We start from the raw sequence: 20,953 nt of genomic DNA, 5'->3' as shown, positions 1-20,953 counted from the left end.
AAATAAATAAATAAAATCTTAAAAAAAAAAAAAAAGAAACTAGTAAACTTCGGGGCTGTGCAGCGTTGGTGGTATAGTGGTGAGCATAGCTGCCTTCCAAACTAGTAAACCTTTGCACGAAACCTGGAAGATGGGGAGATGGCTCGTAACAGGGTTCACTGATGAGCTAGCATTTCCAAAGGAGAAAGATGCTGGATGTGGTGTGCAGGCTCACAGCCTGTGGTGTAGACAGTGTGGTAAAATAGTGATAAACAGAGAATGAGTTGTAGAATCAGATATTCTGGTTTGGGTATGTGATCAGGCACTTTCCATCTGTGTGACCTTGGGCAGGTCACTCACATTCTCTGAGCCTGTTTCCCCATCTCTAAAGCGGTAATGACACCCAGGCAGCTACACAGTGTTACGATGATTTTAAATAAGAGAATACACGAGACTATGTCTTTTGTGCCTGGCAGAGATAATGGCAGTGAAATCCCAAAGTGTCCCTTGAAACAAGGAAAGCATCTACTGTGTTGGCTATCATTCGTCCTAAATGCCCTTCATTACAACACTCTGGGAACTGGTAAGCTGTAGACGGCTTATAGCAGAAACACCTCACTCAGGAGCCCTTTTCAATACCAGAAGCCCCTGTTCCTGAATGCGTCAGGCACAGAGTGAGCGAGAATGCTGATTTCTGTTGCTTTGCTCATGATACTTCCCTGTGAGGCGCTCCACACTAGTCCTCTGCTAAAGATCTTCTTTGTAACTCCAGTTCTTGAAGAAATCTTCTAGAACGACACCACCCATTTCTGATGACTCCTTTACTCTCCGTCTTCTCCAAGATTGGAAATATAATTTGGACTCTGTTATCTCACCCTTGTTCATGAGGGGAAAGTTCTGGCTCCTACCACCCACACAGGTAACCAAAGACAAGCCTTCTCACGCTGTGCTTTACTTCCCTCTTCATCAAAAAGAGATAGAATCCCTACCTACGAGGCTGTTTGGGGAAGGCAGGGAGATCACGTTCAAGGAAGCCAGGGGGGAACACGGAGCCGGCCTCAAGGTATTGGAGCCCCCAATGAGCAGTCAGCGCTCAGTCTCCGAGAGCTAGACTGTAGCTGTCCTTCTAGGAGGGCCAACCTGATGATGTTCTTCTCTTCATAACCTCCAGACTGCATCAAGACATGCTCATCTCCACATCCCTAAAGGGGTAAATATTTCAGGAGCCTCCTTGTTTCTTTATCTCCCTGTGCTTCTGTTTACTAAAACCTCTATTTAGAAGCTCACCTAAAACAGAAGCAGTTCCCTGCTCTAAGTCCATTCTCGTCAAGGGTGACTCCAACCACTCCTCCAGGAGAGACGTCTTTCCAGAGAACTGTCTTAAAACCCAGAGTTGTGTTTTGAAATCACTACAGTGACAGTTTCAAAGTCTCCCCTAACCCTTAGATTTTGAGTTAAAAAAAAAAAAAAAACCACTTTATTCACTTGCGACTGCGTTATATATTTGTTTCAGAGAATTGTTAATGAAGCGGAAGCCTTGCACTTCTCAAGTGGCTTAAACCAGACACAGCAGTCACTGTGTTCGTATTAAGTAAGTGACTCATACCTACGAAAAAGAAAAAGAAAGTAGGCTGCAAAGGAAACAAGCAAACTCAAAAATATTCTGGTTTACAATAGCTTCGAGGTTACATAACCCTCTGAGTTTCCATTTCACTAAACTAGGGCAGCTCTTGACACCTGCATCATTTCCCTGCTTTCTCTTTTTCAATCCTGCCGCAGCAGGGTCCCATGTGCAGTTGTGAGTGACCTACTTAATTAGAGTTTGTGGAGCCCTCAGACAGAAACGTGTGGTGTCTTCATTCTGCCTTGCTCAACAGACCTTCTTAATGAACCGACTCTCTAATTCTGCCAGTTAAGAAGCATACATCTTAAGTAATTCCCAAATCCAAATATCCAGATCTAATTGTACTCATGAGCGCACATTCAAATGTGGTGCTGACGATAGTGACGGATGGGTCGGGCGTCAGGGCACGTCGGCTCTGAGTCCCACTCCGCTGCTGACCCCGGTGACATCTCGGGGCATCCCTCACCTTTCATAGCCTCAGTCTCATCACGTGGATGAGAAGTTTAGACCCTGCATCCTTTTTGGCTTGAGCTCTCTTTGAAGATTACCTGAGGACCCACCATGGAAAGGCGCTAGACGTAAGGGGTGGAGGAGGTACAGAGATGAACTGATGCTGCCCTATCATCCAGAACTTTCCACTCCATGAAAGAAGAGAAGATCATACAGAACAAAACGAAATGCCTTCGTTACCTTATTTTTCTTCTTTATTCCTCAGGATTGGCATTGCACTTGGTGCCTCTGATGCCTCTGATGGGAGGGAATCCGGAAGGGTTCACAGGTGTTAATATCTGAGTTGGTTTTTAAAAGGCCATTCAATTCTCAGGGGCTCCCTGAGACCATTCTCCAAAGTGATCCAAAATCTAAAGCCAACGTTCAAGGTTCTCCAACGTTCTGGTCCCAATGTACCATTCAATCTCCACTTCTCTCTCACCCAGAACTATGCTACAGCCTTGTTGTACCTCAGATACTCCCCATCACTTCCCGCTTCTTTGCTCACATTCACGCCGTCCCACATTCACGAAGTGTCCTCCAATCTCAACACAATCCAATTCCGTTTTCTCTCAACATTTCGAATTTCTCCTGTTTCATGAAGGAGGTCTTATAAAGCCTTTCCTGACCCCTCCGGTCATACATTCTCTCTCCCTTCTTTGAAATTCCACGAGATTTACTGACACTTCTGCTGCGGGGTATTTGCCACTTAGAACTGCAGCACGGTCGGGTAATGTCTTTGTCTCAAGATAATAATCTGTGACATCAGACGCTCCATTATTCATCCATGTTTCCAAAGAAATGGTGGGTACTTGGGAGAGTCTCTGACAGGACAAGTATAGAAAGGACAATGTAGGACTCAGAAACCACGTAAACAGTGGCAGTGAATTAGTGCATTTGTGGTTTCTGCCTAAAATGGCAACTATCGCAGTTTGATTTTTGAACCTAGGGTTTAGTGGATAGAATCCCAGTGGTTAAGTTTAGAAGACAGGCTGGATTCAGATTTCAGAGCCTTGAGTGCCAGGATAGTAAATAGTCCAGGATAGTAAAAATGGCATAATTTAGCTCTCAATGAGAGTCATAGATGGTTTCCGGAGCTGGAGAGTAACAAAACCTGAGAGAGGAAGATTAAGCCAGAAGCATTTCTGTTGATGCATCCATCTCCTGGAAACTGGATTGGAGGTGAGTCCATCCTGGAGAGAAGAATCAAGTCTTGGTGTGCTCATAAATTAAGTGCATGAACCTGTACATCTGTGAGTCCTGGAGAGGTCACTGAGCTAAATACTGTTTTGTAGGCTTCCTGGCAATCCAATATTTTAGTACCCACCTCAGTAAAAGGAAAATAGGCCCACAGCAAAGCATCATACTAAGTTTTGAAACCAGTGAAAAGAGAATATTCTATATTTTTCCAGAGAAGGGAGAGGGGAACAGAATACAAAGGAGGAGGAATCAAAATAGCTTTGGCTTCCCAAGCAACAACAGCAGAAGCTAAAAGACAGTGGGAAAATGTCTTTCAAATTCAGAAAGAAGGGGCGCCTGGGTGGCTCAGTGGGTTAAGCCTCTGCCTTCGGCGCCTCAGGTCATGATTTCAGGGTCCTGGGATTGAGCCCTGCACTGAGCCCCACATTGAGCCCCACATCGGGCTCTCTGCTCAGCAGGGAACCTGCTTCCCCCTCTCTCTGCCTGCCTCTCTGCCTACTTGTGATTCTCTCTCTGTCAAATAAATAAATAAAATCTTTAAAAAAAATTTCAGAAAGAAAAGCATTTCTTACCTAGAATTCTGTGCTAAGCCAAACCATGAATGAAGGTAAGAGCAAAAGGAACACATTTTCACACATACAAAGTCTCTGAAAACTTATCTTCAGAACACGCTGAAGCAAAAATATAAACCAAGAAAGAGAAAAATAAGTCCTAAAAGAAACAGGAGGGGTGCCTGTGGGGCTCAGCCGGTTAAGTGTCGGATTCTTGATTTCTGCTCAGGTTCTGATCTCAGGGTCATGAGACTGAGCCCCACTCAGTGGGGAGTCTGCTTGGGATCCTCTCTCTCACCCCCCCAACCTTTCCCGCATGTCCTCTAAAAAATAAATCTTTTTTAAGAGGGGGAAGAGGCGGGGGAGGGGAAGGAGGAGGCTAAGGAGGAGGAGAAGGGAAGCCAACACAAGAATAAGGCATAGGGAACCCCCAGAACAACGGGGAGTCAGCACAGGACCTGTGTACCCAGCAAAAAAGGCAAGCACTCGATACCGGAGCAGGTCAGGAATCTCGGGGAGACCGGATGGATTAACTTTCTGTCATAGCTCTCTAACTTGCTTTTCCTCTTACATGGTTTCCGAGGTCCTATTAGCATTAGGCGTCCATTTCCACTGTTGCATAGTGTCACATTGAATTTCTATATATCACACTTCATTTGACCATTTTTCTCTTGTTGGACATTTAGGCGATTTTAAGAACCTTACTTAGGGGGCGCCTGGGTGGCTCAGTCATTAAGCCTCTGCCTTCCACTCAGGTCATGGTCCCAGGGTCCTGGGATTGAGCCCTGCATCGGGCTCCCTGGGGAGCCTGCTTCTCCCTCTCCCATTCCCCCTACTTGTGTTCCCCTCTCTTGCTGTGTGTCTCTTTCTGTCAAATAAATAAAATCTTAAAAAACAAAGAACCTTACTTAGGACAAACAAAGCTACTGTAAGCAATCCATGTGCGTGTGTGATGTTCCGTGAGGCTTCATACCTCGCAGTGGGAAGATCTGGTATGAATTTCCATTGACCGGATATTGCCAGACCACTATCCAAAGTGGTCATATCACAGTGGTGGCCTTTTAAACAAGACTTACCTTTTTTAAAATTTTATTTATTTGAGAAAGAGAGAGTAAGTGAAAGAGACCAAGCACGAGCAAGGAAAGAGGCCACGGGAGAGGAAGAAGCAAACTCTCCCACTGAGCAGGGAGCCTAATGGGGGGGGCTCGACCCCCCAGACTCCAGGATCATGACCAAGCCAAAGGCAGACGCCCAATTGACTGAGCCACCCAGGAACCCCTAAATGAAACTTTTTAACGTGTCATACATGCAGACAGACCTCCAGTATTCCCAAAAAACAGACTTAGATTTACTTCTTGACTTTTAGTTTTCAACAGTATATATTGATTCTTCCTACAGTAGATATGTATAACTCTCCCTCACTCCTGCCCGCCACACTCAATTTCTCATCCCTGTAGCCTTCCCCAAAAGTTGCATCATTTTAGGCAGATTAGTATTCAGTGCTGACATCATTATGCTGTCTCAGTGAGCCACGTCATATACTAAGACGACCCTTGCCCTGTAGCCTGTTTGCCCTGAGTAGCCCCAGATACTCTCAAAGAAACGTCTCCCTATTAAAATCAACAGCTGCAGTTGGCAAGGGGGTACAGCAGCGATGTGATGGCTGCTTCTCGCCTACAGCAAGGGGAGACCAGACTCTCCTACTGGTTTCAGGCAGAGACTCCAGACCTGTCTCTAGAGGAAGAGTGTGAAGTCTCCCTCTCTCTCTCCTTTCTCTCTCTCTCTCTCACACACATAGACACACACACACACACACACAAATACAGATACACATCCACACCACTCTAAAGCAGATTGGCTTCATTGACTTCCCAGCTGATCGACCTTGCCTGTATTCGGTCGAGTCTGCTCATCTGTGCCACTTTGCCCCTCCACTCCTCACCCGGGAGCTCTGAATCTCCCGCTACTGCCAGCAGTTTGCTAATTCCCCTCGCTGGGTCTGGCTGCCCCCAATCCCAGCAGGACATATAATCAGCCTCAAGAAGTGATGGACACCACTTACTCTCGATATTGTTCAGCCGAAGCCGAGCAATAGTTTTACTTTTATTGCTGATTAATCTAACGAAATAAAAGAACACTGTGCTTAGCTAATGTCCAATTAAATACTTGTTATGGCGATCAAAATCGCCTGGCTGTTATCACAGGTGACATTCTGAATGGATCCCAACAACAGAATCAATACCCAGTTCTCTAAATACCAAATTCGGTAAGCACAGTGTCTAATTGTGAAAGGGTGAGAGGAAACATCCCTTCTCCTCCAGAACTGCCAAGCAGCCGGCCAACCACCTTTATGTTGGTCAAGCTTGTTTATTTATCGCACCTGCTAAATGCTCAGGCCTTACACGGAGCAAGTGCAAAGGACGTCAGGCGTGTCACAGAGTGTCCAAGGGGAGCGCCACCTTCTCTTCCTTGGGAGGCAAGCAGAAAGTCAGTAGGATGTCAGCAGGCGATAGGAGACAGGCAAATGCCCCACTTACCATAGAAGAGGAAGGCTTTGGTCATGGGATGATGTAGGAAGGTTCTGTTGATGGTGAAGAAACACGCATCTGCCCCGCACTGGCCGAGCCTTCCGGTCTCCCCGGTCAGTGGGGACCACCAAAGCATGATGGGGTAGCTCTCAGTGTCCCGTTGGGTTTTCCTAGTCAAGATCCGTGCTTCTCTGCCAGGGAACGGATAGAGATCTGCAGGCTCCTCTTCCACTTGTGCCTGTCCATTTCGCAAACTGGAAGTTTTAAACTTCTTCCTTTCAAATTTTCCCAGCTCGACCACGACCTGAAAGAGAAGACACGTGTTACAGAATCAGACTGTCTCGTTGCCTCTTGCATGCCCCCGTTCATCTTGATGATGAAGCCGAGTATTAGTTTTCTACTGCAGCTAGAACAAATTACCATGAACTCAGCAATAGAAAACATCACACTTATTGGGGCGTCTGGGTGGCTCACTTGGTTGAGTGTCCAACTCTTGATTTCCACTGGGGTCATGATCTCAGGGTCCTGATCTCGGGATCATGGGATCGAGCCCCACATCGGGCTCCGCACTCAGTGAGGAGTCTGCTTGAGATTCTTTCTCCCTCCGGCTCTCCCACTGCTGTCTCTCTAAACTGGATAAATAAATTTTTAAAAAAAGAAACAAGAAGAAAGTAACCAACGCATTTATTATTGCCTAGTTCTGGAGGTGAGAAGGCTGACCCTGGTCTCACTAGGCTAAAAGCAAGGTGTCAGCAGGACCACAGTCTTCTCTGGAAGCTCTGGAGAAGGCAATTTCTTGCTTCCCTACTTTTTGAGCCACACATCACTCTTGGCTCGCTGCATCTTCTCCATCATCAAGCCCAGCAATGTTGCCTCCCTCTGATGCTTATTCCTTTGTCACATCTCTGTCTGACCACAGCCATGGAAGACTCTTAGCTCCTAAAGACTCATGTGAGGACACTGGGCTCACATGGATAATTCTGGATAATCTCCTCATCTGGAAGTGTCTCACCTTAATCTCATCTGCAAGGGCCCTTCTGCCATGTAAATTTACATACCCACAAGTTCCAGAGACTGGGGTGCTGACAAAACGTCTACCAACAAGCGCGCTTCCTTCTAATAAACACATGCTAGCTACATTTCTGCATTTCATAGGCATATAGAGTACGCGGAAATAGGTTTCTATCTTTTTTTTTTAAGAATTTATTTATTTATTTGACACACAGAGAGAGAGATCACAAGTAGATCTCTTGACAGAGATCTTTTGACAGAGAGAGAGAGGGGGAAGCAGGCTCCCCACTGAGCAGAGCCCAACCCAGGGCTTGATCCCAGGACCCTGGGATCATGACCTGAGCCAAAGGCAGAGGCTTAACCACTGAGCCACCCAGGCACCCCAATAGTTTTCTCTCTTAAACACCCCATGAGGGTCAGGTTATTATCTGGCTCTTACCTGAGCCTGCATTCTAGGGAGAATTCATCATAAATTGCCAACTGGTTTCTTTTTATTACAGTTAAAGAAGTCCTAACACAGGTCTTCTATTTCTAATAATTTCTACTGTGGCACCAAGTGACGTCTACTACAAATACTGGGCTCCCCTCCCTGTAAAACCACATTTATTTCTTTCAAGACGGTCTGGGTCACTGGACAGCTAGGCCATCGGTAACAGGAGTCTAGAGGGCAGGGCAGGCAGAGCAGACACAGAGGGACAGTGGTTCCCCACAAGTGACGGAAGCTCAGAAATGACAGGCATATCAAAAACATGGCAATGTTTTGTGACATCAAAAGAAAAGCTCTCAGGGACCCCTGCATGGCTCAGTCACCTAAACGTCAGCCTTCGGCTCAGGACATGATCCTGGGGTCCTGAGATGGAGCCCTGAGATGGGCTCCTTGCTCAGAGGGGAGTCTGCTTCTCCCTCTGCCTCTCCCCCTGCTCATTCTCTCTCTGGCTCTCTCAAATACATTAAAAAAAAAAAAAAAAAAAACCTTAAGAAAGAAGAAAAAAGGGGAGCCTGGGTGGCTCAGTGGGTTAAGTCTCTGCCTTCACCTCAGGTCATGATCTCAGGGTCCTAAGATCGAGCCCCGCAGCCAGACTCTCTGCTTGGCGGGGAGCCTGCTTCCCCCTCCCCCTCTGCCTGCCTCTCTGCCTCCTTGTGATCTTTCTCTCTCTCTGCCAAATAAATAAAACAAAATCTTTAAAAAAAAAATAAGAAAAGTGCTTAGCTTTGACACAGCCATTCCTCATAACTGGAAAAGGTGCCAAAGTAATTGTCTAGTAGGATCAAAGCTCTCGTAACTTCCCACAGGGAGTAGAGAACTCCAGCCCCTCCTGCACAAGCAGGTCCTGGATGCCCACAAGACAGACGAGGGGGGGAGTCAAGTATTTCCTCCAGCCAGGATCCTGATCTGGCAGCAGAAGAGGGTAGAAGTCCAGCGCCAGCCCGTCTGCCAAAGTGCTTTTATATGCATTATCTCATTCAATCTTGATTGAGAGGGAAAAAGCTCAGAGAACACCTCTGTTTCCATCAACCCCACACCTGAACTGTGCACATCCATAAGTAATCTTTAAAAGTGTTTGGAATGTCCAGTTGGGCAGCTGGTGCTTGAATGGGTCTACACTATATGTGGATTCATATCTATACTTTTTCCATCACTGTGTCATTTTTATTTAAATTGGAAATCAGTAATGAACTTCAGAATCACCGACTAAATGTAATAGATGAGGAGACTAGAAAATGTTGCGGTTCAAACACCGACATTCAGGGGCGCCTGGGAGGCTCAGTGGGTTAAGCGTCTGCCTTTGGCTCAGGTCATGATCTCAGGGTCCTGGGATCAAGTCCCACATCAGGCTCTCTGCTCAGCAGGGAGCCTGCTTGTCCCTCTGCTCATGCCCTCTCTCTGATAAATAAATAAAACCTTAAAGAAACAAAACAAAAAACCACCCACATTCAGTCCTTGGTTGAGCGATATGTCAAGAATGGCAAATGTATTAACACGGATGCTTGTGTTCCACAGAATGGATGACCTTATTCTTAGAATACACACGGCTTCTTCAAGAATGCCATCTTTCAGAAGTCATCGCGATAGGGGGCTTTGAGAAAGCCATCTAAATTTGACCCAGTAAGACAGATGGAGCTCTACTTTCTCTTCTTCTAGAACCAGGACCCTACAAGAGTCACGAGTTGACCTCGTACTCACGGATTATGTTTCTACCTGACACACCCACTCACTAAAACCTCAGTTTTATCTATTGACAAAAAAAGTATTTCCCCTGCCTTAGACAGAGAACCCCCCCAATTCTGAGAGATTAAGCGAAAAGTAAAGTTGGAGAGAACTTGGAGAGAACAGGGGTGGCTGGAGGGCGGGCACGGCAGAATGGCTCAGGAATCGAAACCAAGCAACCGAAATTCTTGCTACCTGGAGTGTGACGAGCAGAAAGACGGTGGCCATGATGCATAGGCAAGATGCCAAAAGCTTCCTCCTCTGAATCCACACCATGCTGCCCGGCCCTGGGTGACTGACAGAGGGCTAGCCTGGTGACCATGTGTTCTCGAGCCGGCCCACAGCCCAAGACAGCTTCACGCAGAGGAACCATCTGGGTGCCAATTTCTTCCACTGTCATTCCTGCTGGGACCTGGTCTCCATGAAGGACTGAGATCCGAAGTTCTGCGCAGGCCTGGCTTGGCACTGAGAGGGAACAGCATGCAGTCTTCTTAAGCTATCATCAGAGCAGCTGGAGTCTTCAAACCAGAAGGCATCCAAAAATTCTGTAACAAACGAAAAATTTTGTAGCCATAGTGCAGAAGATTTAATACACGTTAGTCTTTCAGGGTTATCACATAGAAACCTCACAATTTAAAACTAAAAGGAACCTTCGAGATCCCAGATACCTCACTCCTGGATAAGGAAACCAAAATCAGGGAGGTAAAGCGACTTGGCCAAGGTCACACATCCCCTTAGAGGGCTGTGGCAATTAGGTCCTGAGTCCAAAATTCTGTTTCCACTTAATTTTCTCTGCCATCAGAAGACTGAATTCCACAAGTCACATACACGTAGTCACTTTATTCTGCTTAGGCTTCAAAGGAGTAGAAAAGTGGAATAGAAATTACCATGATAGAAATTAGCTCAGGCTAGGGTGAATAAGCTTCTGACTCTTGGTTTCCACTCAGGTCATGATCTCAGGGCTATGAGACCAAGCCCTGGGTTGGGCTCCGTGCTGAGCGCAGAGTTTGCTTAAGATTCTCTCTCTTCCATGACACCTGGGTGGCTCAGTCGGTTAGGCATCTGCCTTCAGCTCAGGTCATGATCCAAGGGTCCTGGGATTAAGCCCTGCATGGGGCTCCCTGCTCAGCAGGGACCCTGCTTCTCCCTCTCCCTCTGCCTGCTGCTGTGCCTACTTGTGCGCGCGCTCGCTCTCTCTCTCTCTCTCTCTCTCTGTTAAATAAATAAATAAATAAAATCTTTTTTAAAAAAAGATTCTCTCTCTTCCTCTACCTCCCCCGTGCATCAGCTCTCTCTCTAAAAATAAAAAAGACAAAAAAAATTACCAAGATTACACACCCACACCTATAAAAATTAGGGAGAAAATAAATAAAAGTTTCAGGCTTGGTTTGAAAATAAATCATGATCAGCTGACCCAAACTTTCCCTGAGGAAAACAACTTCTTCCACCACAAGAGAAGGAATTCTGATGCATTTGTTCAGTCTTCTGTGGCAAGAGTAACAAAGCAGTGGGTTGCATGAACAATATGATTCTCTGGAAGTTCTGAAATAAGATTTCCATCTGTCTGAAATACATGATTTTTTCAAAAAGATTTAAAAATGAACCAAACAGCTCCAAAGAATGCTCTTTTTATTCCTAAGGCTCTGTGCAGCCAATGTCTTGGTCAAATGACCCGGTGGAGTTTCAGAACAGAGCAAGGATCAACATTCCTTTTTTTTTTTTTTTAAGATTATATTTGTTTATTTGACAGAGAGAGAGAGAGATCACAAGTAGGCAGAGAGGCGGGGGGGGGGGAGCAGGCTCCCTGTTGAGCAGAGAGCCCGATGCGGGCCTCGATCCCAGGACCCTGAGATCATCACCTGAGCCAAAGGCAGAGGCTTTAACCCACTGAGCCACCCAGGCGTCCCAAAGATCAACATTCCTGAAGCTGCTTTACAATACCCCAAACATCTGGTTCTAAGATCTGATTGTACATTTCCCAGATACAGCATCAAGGATATAATTAGAAATATAAAAATGATGTGGAATTCTGGTGAAAAACATCAGCCTTTAAGGTGGACTCTCCTCTCTTGCATCTACCCTGATTTACTTTTAAGTCCAGGGTAAGTCCCTCGGCAAAAAAATGAATCTTGGTTTCAGAAATCACCGATGGTGGGTTTTTCCTCTTTTCCCCATGAAACTTCTGCAACCCACAGTAACTAAGAGAACAGCTCTAGACTCAGCCTGCCGGGATTCAAATCTCAACTCCCCAGCTGGTCTAACCATCCTCTCAAAATCTCGGGCACCTGGGGGGCTCAGTTGGTTAAGCATCTGCCTTTAGCTCAGGTCATGATCCCAGGATCCTGGGAGAGTCCCACATCCCCTGCTCTTTGGGGGAACCTGCTTCTCCCTCTCCCTCTGCCTGCTATTCCCCCTGCTTGTGCTCACCCGTGCTCTCTCTGTGTCAAATAAATAAATAAAATATTTAAAAATAAATAAAAAATCTTAATTTATTTATTTTTAAAGATTTTATTTAAATCTTTAAAAAAAACTCAATTTCCAAAATGTAGATAATAAGGGTGCCTAATCAGAAAGTTATTGAGAATTATATATGAGATAAGAGTACTAAAACATTTGTTTCAGAGTGTGGCACATAAATGTCCAATAATTACTGGCTAACTTATTTTTAAACATTCATTATCATTTTTATTATACTTTAAAGTGTAAAACAAAGCTGAATTCATATAAGGTATGTTGCTGCCTCAGCCACTGGAACTTCAAAAGGAGAAACACTCCCTTTGCCAAAGAAAAGGAGATCACTAATATATTTGTTGAGTGACCTCTTGTAAGCGAGGCCCTTCCTAAGTGCTCAGCATGCATAAGATCATTCAATCCTCTCACAGCTCTATGAAGAAAAAATTGCTGTCCTCATTTTTAAGGATGAGAAAACCCAATTTGAAGAAAGTAAATTAACTTACCCAACACTACAACTTTGGAAAGTACGACAACCAGAAACAAGTCAGACTCTGAGGTTCATGCATTCTTTTATATTTTTGACACTTAAGACTATAAAATTCACACCCAATAATACTAACACAGATTATGTGCCTTCACCAGAGAAAAATCTGCCTATAATCGCTCTCAGTGAGCTAGTATAACCAGAGAAAAAAATTTAAAAAATCTGTAAGAACCCGAAAACTGCCTTCCCTTCTACTTAGGTGATGCTAGTAACTCTAAACTACCTAAAATGCGGAGCTGGCACTTAGGGTTTCGATCCTGGCTCTGTCATTTACATAGAATATAAATTTGGACAAGTTACTAAATCTTTCTAAGCTTCAGTTTCATCACAGTACAGAATAAACGTTAATTGTCATTATTTCTTTCCCTTGCTTTACAGGAAGATGATCCAATTTCTGTTTTATATGCAAAAGCAATTTATTATAGCTATAATTAATGTAACCCAGATTAGGTAATGAATGATTACCACCTTAAGTGGGTATAAAACTCTATCATCTTCAGAAGATTTTACGATGTATCACTCCACTCAATCTTACGGATAGCCACCTTGTAAAGTAAGCGAGGCAGGTTTTATTCTCAGTTCCCACAAATAAGGAAACTGAGCCTCAGCAAGTTTAAATGCTTTGCCCAAGATCATAGCTTTTATAGGTTGAAGTGGGTCTAGAAATCAGGTCGCTTGTCTCCAGACTCATGGGAAAGGAAAGAGATGGGGGAAATAGTGACCACTTGTTAGGAGTCCAAGAGGGCCAGCAATAAAGGAAAACAAAAGATAGGGTGAAAATGAGGAGGACCTAGTTTGGGGTATTTTTACAGCTATCACAATGCTGCCCTAGCGTCCTTCCTAGGTAGGGCCATTTTGAGTCTTTACATGACCGTACGAACTATGACACAGGAATTTAAAGTTACACATTGATTTTATCCAAAGAATTACAATTTAGTTATACTCCCAAAGCCAGAGGTATAGTGAAGTCTCAGGCACCGAGCTGTGGTAAACGCCTGCTACTATTCTAAAGAACAGAGCCTAGGTTAGTATAGACGGTATTACGATTTATAGCATGCAGCCATCAACCAGACCTCGGGGCACATCAATCTAATTTATGGTATCAATTACCAAGGAGCTTGTCATCCAGTCACCAGTCCCCCCACTGGTGGGACAGATGGGCTTGCAGAGAGCATGGCGAAAGTCAGTAAGCGCCATGCAATGGGACTCCAGGAGGAAAGCTCCCTCCTGTTTCACCACTGCCTGCAGGGTGAACCTCGGAGTCCACCAAGAGGGTGCCCCAGAACACTCCTTTCCCGGATGAAGCAATATGTGCCTGTTCAGACAAGCATGGTAGGTAACATCTGAAACGGACGCTCGCTAACCAACCCTCTCCACCCTAGAGCTGAGCTTCTGAAATGCATTTTTCGGCTCGTGTGCACTGCCTGGGGCCGGCCATCTGCTGCCCAGAGCGGGGTCTGAAGCTGAGTGTGACCAGCCCACACTCCTGCAGGCGCTAGTCCATCAAAACCAGCAAGACCTTCACCCTAAAGTAATTTGAACTTTCTCCACTTTGTTTTGAATTAAAATGGACAGAGAAGGGATCTTAGAGCAAATTAGCAGTCTGAGGATGCCAGCTTCAAATTTCAGCCTTGCAGTGCCAGTCCAAGGTATGGGTTAAGGGACTCAGAAATGGGACACAGAAGATGACTTCTGCCCTAAGTATAAAATGAGAAGGTAACTCTGGGAGACGCATGGGGTTTTCTGACCCTGATACTTCATGTGTTTCTGCCTCTCCCTCCCTGTCCCCATGGCAGGGGAAAGAGGTAAGGCCAGGGCTGGGAGCCCTGGGAAGACTCCTTTGATCATCTCTCCTCTAGTCACTGGTGCATCGATGGAGTTAATAAGCAACTGACTGTCTAAAGAGAGCTTAAGGGACACCTGGGTGGCTCAGTTGGTTAAGCCACTGCCTTCAGCTCAGGTCATGATCCCAGAGTCCTCCGATCACGTCCCGCATCAGGCTCCCAGCTCCGTGGGGAGCCTGCTTCTCCCTCTGACCTTCTCCCCTCTCCTGCTTTCTCTCACTCTCTCTCAAATAAACGAATAAGCAAAATCTTAAAAAAAAAAATAAAGAGAACTTAAGGTTAGACCAGGGAGCATCTTTAAAAGGACTGTATCTAATTACCAAGTTTAAATTATACCCACTCAGGTGCAATCCCTCAAGTAGGCTTGACTCTCCCAAAGTACGTTTCATTTTATTATGTGTAAATCCTCACAACAACCCTTAAATATGGCTGTCCTGAGAAAGACAGATGATGGCAGGCAGGTGGGAAGGTCTGAGGGCTTTGGACAACTCTCCAGAAGCTTTTCAGCCATTCCCTTCAGCTACTTATCCTCATCAACACTCCTCTTTCATTCCTATTTGGTTTTTCCAAAACCTGACAACTGGCGTTCCTACCAGTCTGACTCCTTCCACTCGACACTTGGCTGTAGGGTTGTTTCTGGGATGTAAATGCGATCTCTCTCCTCTGATTACAATCCATCAGTGGCTTCCCACAGATCTCAAGATAAAGATCAAATGTATTAGCTCCAAGAACAAGATTCCCTGGGCCTTGCCCTATTTCTCCAGCTTCCGCCAGGCACAGCCTTTGTTCCGACTATTGCTGGACTGTAGCTTCCTGTTCTGTGCCCTAACCCCTGCCTAGCACAACCACACCACCTTCACTATCCCAGCCATTCTAGACTCTCCAGGCCCCCTGCTTTGGCCAGCCTTACCCCTCCCAGTGCCAAGTTGGGAGATCTAGGTCCATATCGTGCTTGTTTCTATCACAGCAGCAGAAAGAATGCAGGAAGCCGGCAGATTTCGGGAACTTTTCTAAAGCTGCTTTATTGGATATATATAAAACACTAGTTGAACACTAAAAAGCTGACATACTTAATTTTCTGAAGACTTCCTTAGTACCTGCACCTGTTCTTTGGACACCTGGTGAACATGGCATGGTGGTTCGTTTCCACTTTCATGTAATTTTCTTTTTTTTTTTTTTAAGATTTTATTTATTTATTTGACAGACAGAGATCACAAGTAGGCAGAGAGGCAGGCAGAGAGAGAGGGGGAAGCAGGCTCCCTGCTGAGCAGAGAGCCCAATGCGGGCTCAATCCCAGGACCCCGGGATCATGACCTGAGCCGAAGGCAGAGGCTTTAACCCACTGAGCCACCCAGGCGCCCCTCATCCAATTTTCTTTATTGACATTTATTGGTTCTCGTTTTCCTCATTCTTTTAAAAAAGACTTCGTATTTTGTTAAGCGTTTATTTTTACTAGAGTGCTTAGGGTTGCAGATCTCTGAGAAGGCCATCCTCTTCTACCAAGCACACATTTCAGGTGAGACAGATAAGTAAGGAGAGATAAAGGGATATTGGCAGTCACATGAGGCCAGGCTGGTAATTAAGGAGGGGGAGCCGGGGAGAATTTGCAGCCTGAGACCTTCACATTTCTATTGTAGAACCAAAGGTGATGCCATTCTTAACGCTTAAATTCTGGACATGCTGAAGCATTCAAATTATGCAGTAATTATATAACTTCATTTAGTGGTGCTACTTAATGCAGAAACTAAATTAAAACATTTCAGACGCCCCCAAAAAGCAAAAAACAGAAAAGACTGATATGCAGCCCCAAATAGAAGCATTCAAAGGGAATAGATTTTTTTTTAATGGAGGTGACGGCACAAAACTGTGAAGATTCTGTATCACACCAAGAACTTAGCCAGCTCCTGAAGGGCAAGACTTTCTCATCTTTCTCCTTGTAAGGTCTTCTTAGTAACTGTTCTTTCTCCAAGAAGAGTTTTTTGGCTACGATGTAACAATCTTCCTACCTGGCAAAAGCTCTGAATTGAAATCCCTCATTAAGGGGCACCTAGTTGGCTCAGTGGGTTAAAGCTTCTGCCTTTGGCTCAGGTCATGATCCCAGGGTCCTGGGATGGAGCGGAGACCCGCATCCGGCTCTCTGCTCAGCCGGGAGCCTGCTCCCTCCTCTCTCTCTGCCTGCCTCTCTGCCTACTTGTGAGCTCTGTCTGTCGAATAAATAAATAAAATCTTTAAAAGAAAGGAAGAAAGAAAGAAAAGAAATCCCTCATCTGCTTTGACCACTTAAGTAATCATGAGTGAGGCACATGCTGGATAACACCAACACAGTGGAGCTAACACTTCATGTGCCCAAAGACCAAGGGCTGGACCAGCGGATCTCCTGGGGTTCCAAAATGAAGCTCTCTGATCCCACAAATACTGCCCAGGAGCAAAAACTCTCCATAGAAGAAAGACCGGTCCAGTAAAGAGACATTGATCAAGACCATCTGAGTCATTATAAACCAAGAGTTCTGTAAATATAAAGGAATATATCATATAAAAGTTTAGGGTTACTTTATCTTCATTCTCCTTTTTAGTAATTCCGCACTAACTTTTGAAAACTCAAATTTTATTCTCCAAGAAATAAACATTTTAAAACACTTTAAACATTTTAAACACATATATAAAGACAGACTCATATATGTATATATTTTTAACATTCAACAATGCATGTTCGGAAACAGTATAATGTTTATGGGAAAATGCCGGTAATTGAATTAGGTATTGCATTCCCACGGAAATCAACACTTTACATTCCACATTTAGAAAGCATTTAAACATGGGTTGGAAAAGTCTGCATCTGAGCAACACTTAACACATAGGCAAATAACATTACTGTTTGTCCAAACTATGTTCTTGTTTATTTTCTATATTTAATCCTAGTTTTAATTTTTTTAATGTACTGTTTGTAGGATAAACAGTTTTTTTTTTTAATGAAGAATAAAAGATGAGCCATAATAACTGTAACAGTTAGGGCTGTGAGTTTAATTCACTGTTACACACTGCCATCTAGCAGGAAGCCGGCAAAGGAAGAGTTACTACAGCAGTTTCAAAAATGGAGCAGATGTTAATGAACCTCTGACGCTAGGACATTGCCTGTGGCTTGCAGGGAAGAAGAAAAAGTTCTGAAATTGAGGTGAGGGTGCTTCTAGAACGGTGGGTCTGCCACTTCGGTGTGCAAATACCTGGGTTGCTTATTCAATGCGGATAGCCATAGCCGGGACCCAACTGAAAGCCCTCCCTTTGAGAGACCACGGGATGGACCAGAAACAATGCCCTAGTTGTAGTGTGACATCACGAGCAAGCCCAAGATTGGTCATGAGCTTCTGGTTGTCCCCTGTTGAGGAAAGGAAGGGCATGCAAGGCGAATGAGGTTCTGAAGACCAACTTGCCCTGTACCTAGCCAGAGCATATGCACTCCGCAAATGAAATTAACCAGCCAAGTCACCGCACGGGTTTTAGGGAGACGTGGCAGAGATTAGAGGGCAGTCTGTTGGGAGCTGTGATGTTAAGGAAAACAGTCATTTTGCGTGACATTTGCTACATATTTAAGAATCATTAAAAGATGCCCAGAAAATGAAACTCACATCGATGTTATTTCTACATCTTACACAAAGTGAGCTCTACTCGGGTGCAAGAATAACGAAGAAATGGACTGCGTATGGATAAAGAAAACCTGCCGTTCAGGGGGCTCCCCGCGGGGCATTTTCTTCACCAAATACGCATCGCCCGCTATGGCTGGGCGGTCAGAATCGCTACAGCTTCAGCAACAGCATTCCAGCAACAAGTGATTCTCAGAGAGGATGTGGGGAAGAAGGATGCAATTCGCCACACACCATGGCAGAGTGATGTTCTGGAGCTGGCCGGGCTGGGAAGATCGTGGCAGAGGGGAGGGACGTGCAATCCCCCAGTGGCCGGCGGCGGTGACCCGCGGGCCTTTCCCGCCTGCTGCGGGGGCACCGGCTCGTCCCCCGCCTCCCACCTGTGCTTTTCCAGTCCCTGATGGGTTTAAATCTCAAGCGGTGTCTCTGGAAAGCGCTGCCCAAGGTTTCCCCAAACACACTTGGCTTCTTTTTCAGCGCACAACTCCGTCTTTCTCGGACACACACTCCCTTCTGGGCACAAAGAGGAGGTGTCCTGCGGCTGGGAGTCAGGCGGGCAGCTTCCCAGCTTCCGTGCGCCCCAGGAAGTCTCCTTCGGTTTCTCGCCGTGGAGACCTAGTCCCCACCAAGTATCACTCCAGACAGAAAAGACCCAGAGCCTCCCACTCACCTCGTCCGTGGGTAGGAGGCTCGCTAGGCGGCCGGCAGCCCCGCGGTTTTCCACTTTCAGTTTGCGCCCTGCCTGAGCTGGGCGAAGACTCGGAAAGGCGGTTCGGGAAAGGGCGGGATAACACTCCGCGCGCCCAGGCCCAGCGATCCTTAATCCAGGTTTTCGCCGGCGCCCAGCTTAGCACCCAGAGAGCTGGGGGGGGGGGGGGGGGGGGTGTGTTCCGGGAGCATCTGACCCTCCCCACACTCTCGAGTGACCACACTTCTTGAAAGTTCCTAGGAGGCTCCTGAAATTCTCCTAAGTAAGTCATGGGACACTGTCTGCGTCTCAGACTCTGCTAGGACTGAAGCAAATTCAGTCACCTATTCAGGAAAACTGAGAACACGGTAATCGGGGACCTCAGTACCCTTCATCAGGTACCGTTTCGTAGCTGGAGCAGGATGACCATTTGCCAATGAAATAAAACTTAGTTCAAGCTCCTGAATTCCAAACTCGAAGAACCCAATTAGAATTATTTTGCTCTAGCCTGCAGAGTGGTGATACATGTGGGGAGGTAATTCAAGACCTTGGTAGGGCCAGGGCTAGGTTGAGGCAAGTGAGGCATCAGAGCTCAAAATATGAGGAGACAGCGACTGAGCCATGTTATGAGTGGGGCATACTCGCAGGAACCGGAGTCATCGCTGCGCTAGGCCTGCCGCACTGTAGTCCTGGCCTCGGAAGTTCCAGTGTCAAGAATCTCAATTAGCTTCTCTGTAAAAACAGGTTGATAATAATGGTGTCAACTTCAAGGAACACCAAACACAAAGGAAAAGATTGATAAATTGGTATCATTGAAAGTAGATTCTGTTCATCAACGACACTATTGATAGAAGGGAGAACAAGCCAGAGTAGAAAATATTAGCAATAGATTTAAGAAAGAATTCATATCCAAAGGATATAGCCAAGAATGCCCATAATGTGGTAAGAAAGAATGGAAAAAGCAAATTAATAAAAATCTCCTCTAGGAAGGAAGGGACCAGAGACTTACACAGCACTTCATCAAAGAAGAATCTGGCCAGTAAGTATGTGAAAAGATGCTCAACTTCTTTAGTCATCAGAGAAATGCAGATTAACACAACAATCATATATTACTACATCCATCCAACCCAAAATTCGTGTGGAAGCACAAAAGACCTGGAGTAGCCGAAGCAATCTTGAGAAGAACAAAACTGGAGGTATCACAATCCCAGATTTCAAGATATAAGAGCTACTGTAATCAAAACAGTATGGTATTAGCATAAAAATAGCCATGTAGATCAATGGAACAGGATAGGAAGCCCAGAAATAAACCCCACTCCTATATGGTCAATTAATTTATGACAAAGGAGGCAAGAATATAACATGGGGCAAAGACAGTTGTATCAATATATGGTGTTGGGGAAACTGGACAGCTACATACAAAACAATGATGATGGACCACTTTCTTACATCATACACAAAAAGAAACTCGAAATGCATTGAAGACCTAAATATGAGACCCAAAACCATAAAACTCCTGAAAGAAAACATAAGCCCCGATCTCTTGGACATTGCCCTTAGCAAAACATTTTTGGACACATTTCCCGAGGCAAGAGAAACAAAAGCAGAAAATAAACGACTGGGACAACATCAAAATAAAAAGCTTTGCCTATCAAAGGAAATCATCAACAAAACAAAAAGGGAACCTAGTAAATGCAGAACGTATTTGCAAATGGTATGTCCAAAAAGGGGTTAATATCCAAAATATATAAAGAACGTATGCATCTCAATACCAAAAAACAAACAATCCAATTAAAAAACGGGCAGAGAACCTGAATAGACAAGTTTTCCAAAGGAGACATCCAGATGGCCAACATGAAAAAATGTTGGGACACATGAAAAAAATGTTCAACATCACTGATCGCTCGGGAAATAAAAATCAAAACTACAATGAGACATCACCCCACACCAGTCAGAAAGACCAGAATCAAAAAGACAAGAAACCACAAGTGTTGGTTAGGATGTGAAGGAAAAAGACACCCTGTGCACTACTGGTGGGAATGCAAACTGGTTCAGCCACTATGGTAAACAGTGTGGAGGTTCCTCAAAAAATAAAAAAAAAAATAGTACTGCCCTATGACCCAGTAATTCCACTTCTTTGTATTTATCTGAAGAAAATATTAACTCCAAAAAAAGATATACAGTTGACTTTTGA

General features: G+C 45.1%; 1 protein-coding gene across 2 annotated transcripts in view; it reads right to left on the bottom strand.

Moving 5' to 3' along the window:
• FUT10 (fucosyltransferase 10) overlaps positions 1–20,953 on the bottom strand; it is an 83,139-nt gene that overhangs the window by 58,771 nt on the left and 3,415 nt on the right. The window contains exons 1-3 of one of the 2 annotated variants that reach the window (XM_045995509.1): positions 18,742–18,864; positions 9,787–10,136; positions 6,381–6,675 (exon numbers count right to left, since the gene is read on the bottom strand). In XM_045995509.1, coding sequence (XP_045851465.1) covers positions 6,381–6,675; positions 9,787–9,867 — 376 coding nt within the window. In that variant the 5' untranslated portion in view covers positions 9,868–10,136; positions 18,742–18,864. Of the gene's footprint in view, positions 1–6,380; positions 6,676–9,786; positions 10,137–18,741; positions 18,865–20,953 lie in introns of those variants that run through there. The other variant, XM_045995517.1, reaches the window with a different exon arrangement.

This window comes from Meles meles, chromosome 2, assembly GCF_922984935.1.
Source record: "Meles meles chromosome 2, mMelMel3.1 paternal haplotype, whole genome shotgun sequence".
NCBI classification, from domain to species: Eukaryota; Metazoa; Chordata; class Mammalia; order Carnivora; family Mustelidae; genus Meles; species Meles meles.
This window is presented reverse-complemented; position numbering and strand designations above follow the sequence as displayed.